Source organism: Akebia trifoliata, chromosome 7 (genome assembly GCF_017979445.1).
Source record: "Akebia trifoliata isolate Shusen 1 chromosome 7, ASM1797944v1, whole genome shotgun sequence".
Lineage (NCBI taxonomy): Eukaryota > Viridiplantae > Streptophyta > Magnoliopsida > Ranunculales > Lardizabalaceae > Akebia > Akebia trifoliata.
In genome coordinates, this window is record NC_141381.1 from 14,366,048 (window position 1) to 14,374,510 (window position 8,463).

At 36.0% G+C, this 8,463-nt stretch overlaps 1 protein-coding gene across 1 annotated transcript; it reads left to right on the top strand.

Annotated features, from left to right (window-relative positions):
- The first annotated feature begins 1,171 nt into the window (after positions 1–1,171).
- LOC147398255 (UPF0481 protein At3g47200-like) lies at positions 1,172–3,289 on the top strand. Its single transcript, XM_086448960.1, has 2 exons — positions 1,172–1,976; positions 2,482–3,289. The coding sequence occupies exons 1-2, from the start codon at positions 1,437–1,439 to the stop codon at positions 3,178–3,180; spliced, it is 1,239 nt and encodes a 412-aa protein (XP_086305086.1). The 5' UTR covers positions 1,172–1,436; the 3' UTR covers positions 3,181–3,289.
- The last annotated feature ends 5,174 nt before the right edge of the window (positions 3,290–8,463 follow it).

An 8,463-nucleotide genomic window follows, 5' to 3' on the forward strand; every position in this document is an offset into this window, starting at 1 on the left:
ATGCATGCTTATCGAGACACAACCTAGTTTTTTTTGTTCATACTCCAATTTTTGTGTGCTTATAGTATAAACTATGTTTTTTGAATATTTTAAATTTAATGAAATAGTCAAAATATCTTTAAAACTCTTTTATCAAAATATTGCTATAAACCGGTCTTAACTTCACCTTTAATTCATTGGGATATGCTTAAAATCACATTGAGATACATAATGGATATTCAAGACATTATAAGGATAACTCATCACAATGTGAAAAAAGCTCAAATTTGATGGACAAAAGGGGTCGAATTGGCGTCGAATTTTTCATTGTCAAATTATTTTTTTCGATGGGCCGAAACTATCAAATTAATGAAAGATGGGAGAAATTTGACAACTCTAAGCCGTCAAATCTGGGAATATCTAGAATTTTGACGGTCCATGACCGTCAAAATTCAGTTTCTAAAATTCGTGGGCTTTGCCCGTCAATTTTTTCTATCGAATTTTCTATTTTTCATGTAGTGCATGAATCGACCAAGATGAGTGAAATAAAATAATACGAAATTAATAATATTTTTAATAAGGAGCTTTTGATATTTCAAAATAAAAAATAATTATTTTTTGTTCTCCACAAAAATATTATAAATAGCCCTAAATAACTGGACTGATTGTCTGATCAATTTGACTGGTTCAATTCAAATAGTTGACTTAGGGGTGCATCGAGTTATTGGGCCAAGTCGCCTCACAATCTAACTGAGTCGAGTTTGGACTTTGGAGTCGACTCAATAAGTTTTAGATCAGTTAGTCGACTCAACTGAATGTTCCACACGACATTGTGCTTTTTCTGGATGTGTATACATATCAGATTGACTTTGAGGCATCTTGCGGGTCTATCGAGTCAAAAGTCAAGACAACTATAGTTAGCTTTGATTCAATAAAGGTGAAGCTGAAGCTTATCGTAATTAGTGTCATACAATCATGTTGTAGGGTGCAGATTAGTGTGTAGAGGAAGAAAAGTAGAGATTCCTTGCCCCCAACAAGGATGAAGAATTTCTTTTCCATGGGGCTTTTCCTCTTCCCAAGGAAGGTATGGAGAATATCTTTTCCTACGTATATGTAATTAATGAGGCAAATTTGACACTCATCCCTCACTCAAACTCCATTTTTATTATTTTATTTTTACTTTCACTATACATCTAGGGGTATCGAATCGATAGGATAGTTATGGGTCTTTTGTTATTTTAAATGATTAAAGTTGGGTCTTTTGTTATTTTAAATGATTAAAATTGGGTCTTTCGTAACCGAACCAACAGAGACCAAAACTGATAGGATTTGTTAAAAATAAAAAAAATATCCGGATTTGATTAAAGTGACCTCAAGGGAGGCATTTTAAATAATGTGGTTCAAAAACCAACATTTAGTGTCTGTCTGAAGTGGAAGGACGTCGAGTTAATGCATGCATGGCAGATCAGAATGAAGGGGAAGATGGGGTGGAGAGAATATGGAGGGAACAGTCAATATACAGACTACCCAGCTTCATTAAACATAGAAATGAGAACATCTATGAGCCTATATTAGTATCAATTGGACCTTATCATCATGGAGAAGAGCATTTGATACCTATGGAAGTTCATAAGAGAAGAGCAAAATATCACTTTATCAGGAGATCAGGTGTACCCTTTGAAGAGTACATGTATGCGTTTAGAGAAGTAGAGCATGGACTGAGGCAAGCTTATGATCAACTACATGATAATTGGAGAGACTCAAATGATTTTCTTCAAATGATGATCATCGATGGTTGCTTCATTCTCGAGTATATGGCCGTCATTTCTGGATCCCCCAGGGATTACGATGAGAATGATCCCATTTTCAGCTACTACGGAAGTATCATTAATTATAATTATTTGATGCGAGACATGTTGCTGATAGAGAACCAACTTCCTTATCTTGTCCTCGAGAAGTTGCTTTTCGTAGCACAGAGTGGAGATGTCTCCTCACAGGTGAGAAATTGCCAACACACACACACACACACACACACACACACATCGACTGAGATTCATATATATCTTGCACATGTGGACTAGATCTTGGATACCAACGGAGAGGGGTAGGGTGAGGTAGATTTGACTCCCCGCTTAAACCAAGAAGATGGTCATTCGGGGTTCGTTTTAGCCATTGGAGGACACTAGTACAAAAATTATATTCCAAGGTAGGAAGATTGAAAAAAGAGGATGAGAGGAGATGAGATCCCGAGGCCATTGTTAGGGTTAGAAAATTTCCTCCATTTCACTTTTTTGTAATGTGATGTATTTCATAAATAAAATGTGCCAAATGGATGATCTTGCAGATCATAATAATCTCTTAACCTTTAGATCTACAACCTTTTTGTCCCCTCCCCAATTAACAATGCTTTCACCACCTCACTCCTAACTACATATCGGTCAAATTATTTTGCATCATCCACAATTTCAAATAATTAAAACTGTGTAATTTTACTGAATACAGAACACACCTGAAATCTTATCACGTATGATGACGTTAGCCCCAAATATGGGACGACGGCGGCACATGCTAGACATGTATATGGAGGGCCTGCTTCAGGGGGTTCAAAATTCAGATGATCAAATCAAATACTACAACGCAACTCAGTTATATCGAGCAGGAATCCGATTCAAAAAGATTGAGAAATTCAATGAAATCAATTTTGACAAAAAAAATGGCATATTGAATCTTCCTTCCATCAATATCAACGACTATACCATTTCGAGCTTCATGAATCTCAAGGCCTTCGAGCTTCGTGGGACCACATGCCGGGATTTCAACTCCTACATTCGCCTTATGGAAACACTTGTTGAAACGATCAAGGATGTCAAATTGCTGCAGTCTCAGGGTATCATTAATGTGAATTTCTATGGAAGTGAGGAGAATGTCGTGAAGCTCTTCAAGGAGCTAGCAAAGGACACGGTTATCGATAAGAAATGTAAGTCATCAAGTGCGGCGCTAGAAATGAATGAGTATTACGTGACAAACATGGAGCAGTGCAAGAATATATTTAAGATGCATGTTGTTGAGTGGATTTCCTACCTCGGTGAAAACTATTTCAAAAATCCTTGGACTGTCATTTCAGTTGTGGCCGCCGCATGTTATATGATACTCACAGTGATTCAAACTATTTATAATATTCGTCAATATTACTCTTCATAGTTACTAGTATTGTTTTTCATCTTGTTTCTGAATGTGTGTGTTACCTTCTTCGTTAATGTAATTGTTAGTGTGGTGTTTCAAACAAAAAAGAGATGATTCATATCATTAATCTCTTTGTAGCTTTGTATTCTTTATTTCATAATATTTAATATTTTGCTTTTATTTTTATTTTTTTCTGGATTTTTGTAGAGGTGATTTTTATGATCACCTTGAGATCTATTTCCTCTCGATTGAACGATCAACAATTCCTTGATATCTTCCCTATTCCCTATTCCATAGAGCCTCTGATGCCAAATTTAGATTCAAAGAAAATATTAACCGAGATTCAGTGCAAAAAGATTGCGTACCTTAGATGTGGGGGTCTTAATCTATTTATAGAGTGAGAGTTTCTATTTTGCACGTTTCCAACCTTATTTCCTTCTATTTTGGGATAAGAATCGTGTGGGGTCCTTTGCAAGAGTCCCTTCTAATTCAGTCGCCCAAATCCTGAAATCCCGGGGATTAGAGCCCCTTTGTTTTACGAAACCCAATTTTCCCGACCTTTATCTGAACCCCACTCTCTCAGTGAACTACCGAGTGATTGCTCACAACCAGTCGAAAAAATACACTATGCCATAATGTGCCAAAAACAACTGCTCCTACAGTTGCAAAAGGAATCGTTTTAAAAAGAGTGATTTTTTAATTGCACAGATCAAAACAGTCAGAAAAAACGACTGGCTTAGACAATTGTTTTTCTTGATTTATAATAAAAAAAATTAATTTTTTTTTCTGAATTTATAAATTAAAAAGAATGGATCATTAAAAAATATATTTTTCTGAAATACAAAAAAAAATATATATATTTTTTTTAAAACATGGAATGTTAGAAAGAGCGGATGGTTTGTTTTTGAAAATGTTGGAGGGGGATTGTTACAAAATCCACAAATCGGAAAGCAAGAAAAATCCACAGCCTTTAGCAATCGTTTTTAGTGCAATTGTGGCGTCGTCTAAAATGCAATATGACATAGTGATACTCTCCAATGAACTCTATTGTTCCTTAATGACACTAGGCATTAGAATTTAACCTCCACGATGCCCCCTCTCAAAAGGGTGGGAGTACCCCAGCCTTCCAAGAACTTATACTATTTTACCTCCGAACTAACTATTCTTAACCTTGAATCTTTGAAACGACACGAGTTAATTGAGTTGCATGTTCCAAATGCATGCATTCAATAGCCATTCCATGTGTCCCTTCCCGACTGGTCTGCAGCTCTAAGCCATCACCTCATTATGAGAATGCATTTAATGTCCTCGTTTGACCTACTGGATGGTTGGTTCCCTCCACGTGGCGCTTTCTTATTTTTTCGACATGAGGTGCATGGCATTCGATTGCCCCGTTTCTGGGGTGCAATGATGCAGAGGCAACTCATTATGAGCTCTCTCTCCCCTATGAAAATCAAGCCGTTTGATTGGTTACTGATCTCTAGACAATATTTTCTATAAAAAAAAACCCTTATTTCTCTCATCCATTTCTCTTTTGTCACTTCGCTGTCAAATTTTTTGCTGCACTTTTTCTTTTCTTTCCTTCTTCATAAACAACCTCCCTTCTCCGTTCATTTTTTCGTCCAAGGCTTCACCCAATCCTTCTTTCCTTATTCCTAATCTCATGTACCCTTTCCTTTTTCCCTTTTTCTGCTTGTTCAGTCTTCCTTTCAAGCCACAGAGAAGGAAAAAAGGATTAGGTAAAGCCTCACATTAAGATATGCAATGGCCTTTATTAGCGTCCTCCCTTATTTTGTTTGTTTCAAAACCCTAACATACATGGGTAAAAAATCTTACACCCTTATGAGGCCCTCAATGGAGAACTTTCAAGCCATGTTTTCTATCCTAGAGTTCGTGGCCTCAGAATGGTTTGAATCCCCTACTTCTTATGAGACCTAGGATAAGGATACTACTGTTGTCCTCTAGGATCAGTTCAAGGCTACCCTCAGAGTTCCACACTCTCCGTGGACCTGAGAAGTTCTAATTTTTATCACAAAGCCTCCGAAAAAATGACGGGGAACTTTTTTCATCTGATTTGTATGATTGAGCTGATGAACTCTCGGCTCCCTAAGAAACGAAAGCTCGGCCTAGTGGACATCCGAGAATAATACAAGATGTCTAATGCCCCCAAAAGGCTTGGGTTCTACTACCTCTTGAAGTGGAAAGGTTGGGAGGTGCTGTTCCAGCTCCCTGAAATTGACAAGGAGTGATTCCTCTACCCTATCGTACTCTCGGGCTCCTAGGAGTACTCTAAGGGGTAGTATACCCTTGTTCTAAAAAATAATTATTTCAATTGAACGGGTAAGGTTCCTCCTTAAGATTTTAATTCGACATTTCGTTCTTTGTGATTAATCCTGACATGAACTAATTGCCTTATCTCGATTTTGTAGATATCAAGTACAAGAATCTGCCCGATGCTCTCATTCTTAAATCCATCCTCAAGGACTAAGAGTTATGGAGGAAATTAACCTCCCTCTCTTCTAATCATCACCTGCTCTCACCCCAGGGAAGTATCTTTCCGACCCCGTCAGACCATTGTCCTTTCTTATCAACCTTGGGTCTTCTTCCGACACAAAATATAAGGAAGAGATGAGCTCTCAACTTGTTACCAGGGAATCTTCTGCTCGATAATGCCCCAATAGCCTTCCTGATTTTGCCCCCATCCCTCTTACCTTCCTACCTCCAACTAATCTCCTCCCGAACTACCTTCCAATCAAGGAGTACTAACTTGGCTAACCTAGTCACCCAAATCGGCTCTAAATAGTAGAACAAGATTTAAAAGAGGAATTATGTCTTAAGGGATCAATATGTCATCCTGATCCCTTCTGATATGACACAGGGGATCGGGGGATTTCCTACTTAAGGGATCCCACCAAAACAGAAGGACTTCATGGTGAAGATCCCTATGGGTGCTTTGACAGAAGCCGGCCCCAAAGTGTCCTAGGAACTCATAAGGGGAGCTTTCTTGTAATACCCCAAGTTTTTAATTCATATCTCGAGGAAAATTAAATAGTGGAATTTAAAAAAAAATTTAAAAATAAGACTTGAGGTAAAACTTTTGAATTTTGTTCTATTCACTTTTAATGAAATTTGACCTATCGTTGGATTCAAAATGACCAAAAAATATACTTTAGTTTGTAAGCATGCTCAAATTCGAGTTTGAACGAAAAAGTTACAAATCCTCGATTTTTGGGTCGGATACGTGAATTTTTGTTAAAGTGAGAATTGGAAGAATCCGATCACACCATTAGGTCTGCAATGAAAAATGATGAAAAATGGAATATTTACTTGTCAATTTGCGAGCTTGGAAAGTTGAATTATCGTAAAAAATGAAAACAAGTTTAAAAATATCAATTTCGTCCTTATAATTTACTTTTATATTCATTGTCTTCTCTAAGGCATTAAAAACCAACAACAAAGTTGACAAAACAAAATTGGTTTTTTTACCACTTTGAGACAAGTTTTCATCACGATTGAGACCTCATTAACCGTCGGCGAAGAAGGAAAATTTGTCTGTGACGTCGAACACTACACATCTACCTCATCATTTTCTCTCTCTCTCTCTCTCTTCTAGTTCTCTATTTTACATAGAAAATGAGCTAAATCACATAGTGGATTTTGACTTTTCAACCCAAAATTTCATCGACTTAGAGTCCCAACCATTTTCCGTCGAAAAAAGGAAAAATGACACCATCATCCAGATCTTTGAAACCACTGGGTTCATCTCAAAATCAATAGCATTTAATTCATTTTTCGTGCATGTTCTTTTCTTCTTATGACAAATGATAGGTAGGGGGCTTATTATTCTTACTAGTAATCGTATATTTCGAAAATGTATTTAGAATTCTTATCAAGCTTGCGATTTTATTTCAAAACATAGGATTTTCTTTGTTTATTTCAAATTCGTGAGGAATATATGTGTTCGATGTATTTAATTGTGTTATATACCAATTTAGATGTGGGTGAGATATTTTATTAAAGAATAGATAAGACATGAAAATTTGTGTTGCTTCCAAGACCTCATTTTGATTCAAATTTCATAATTTTTCAATTTAAATGATAAAGTGAATTTTAAAAATTGAAAAGGATTTGATATTAAAAGAATTTACATTGATTTGATAAATATCGAAAAGTGTTAATAGCGAAAAAAGAGAAAAATAAAGGAAACGTTAAAATGTCAAAATCACACTCGAGGGATGATATCTGCATTTTACATTGTCGTGATATGTATGGGTTTAGGAACGGATATCCAGGGTTGATTTAATTTATGTTGTCACGAGATGACTTACATATTTATTTACATTTTGTTAGCGCTAATTTAAATTTGTGCAAGAGTGCACCATATTGTACTGTTATTTCATCTAGTCCGAGAGGCACAATTGTATGGTAGGAAAGTGGATATTCATTCTCAACACTGTAATGTTAATTTCTTATATATATATATTGTAAACTGTTAAAAAGTTTTCGCATACCTGAAGGGATAGTCCATCATATCATCTGGAGTGATGATGTTATATTGAAATGTATGGTAAGAACAACCAAGCTCATACGTGGTATGAGACGAGTATGAGAATATCGTCACAACTAGAATTCGAGTTTATTCATTTCTATCTTTTTTCAAGAACGTATAATGTAAAGGTGGTCATACACAAGTGGGGATGTATAATGGGAATCACACGCACGTCTGATAGGCATAGACGAAGATGGTTAGTTAGTGATCATTAACAGTCTAGAGTAGTCGAACGTCTTAACACATTGAGAAGAGACCTATATATATTATGATCACGTCAAATGTCCAACTTGAACTAGATAGATGGCCACCCAAGTGTGGTAAGTTGCAATGGCTGGCCACAAAATTAAGAACTAACGGTGCGATTTCATACCTATGAAACATTGAAACATGATGTCCCGATTGGAAACTATCTAGTCATTGAATCCCAACTCTCTTATTCTACTACTCCACCATTGTATATTATATATCTGTTGTATTATTTTGAATTATAATATGAAAAACATATTTACTATTTCAAGTTTATCAATTTGAATTGTATAAAAAAATGGTATAGTATGAGTACTACTGATTGATGAAATGTAGATGTTAACTATTTAGTTATTCATCCCTAACTATATGTACTAGTTAATTATAATTTATTCGGTAAAACTTTGCATGTATGGAAATGATTTAGAAGGTTTACTCGTTCATGCTAGGAAAGGTTATTAGTTGGAATTGTTTGTTTACCTATTGGATAACTTGGGTTACTC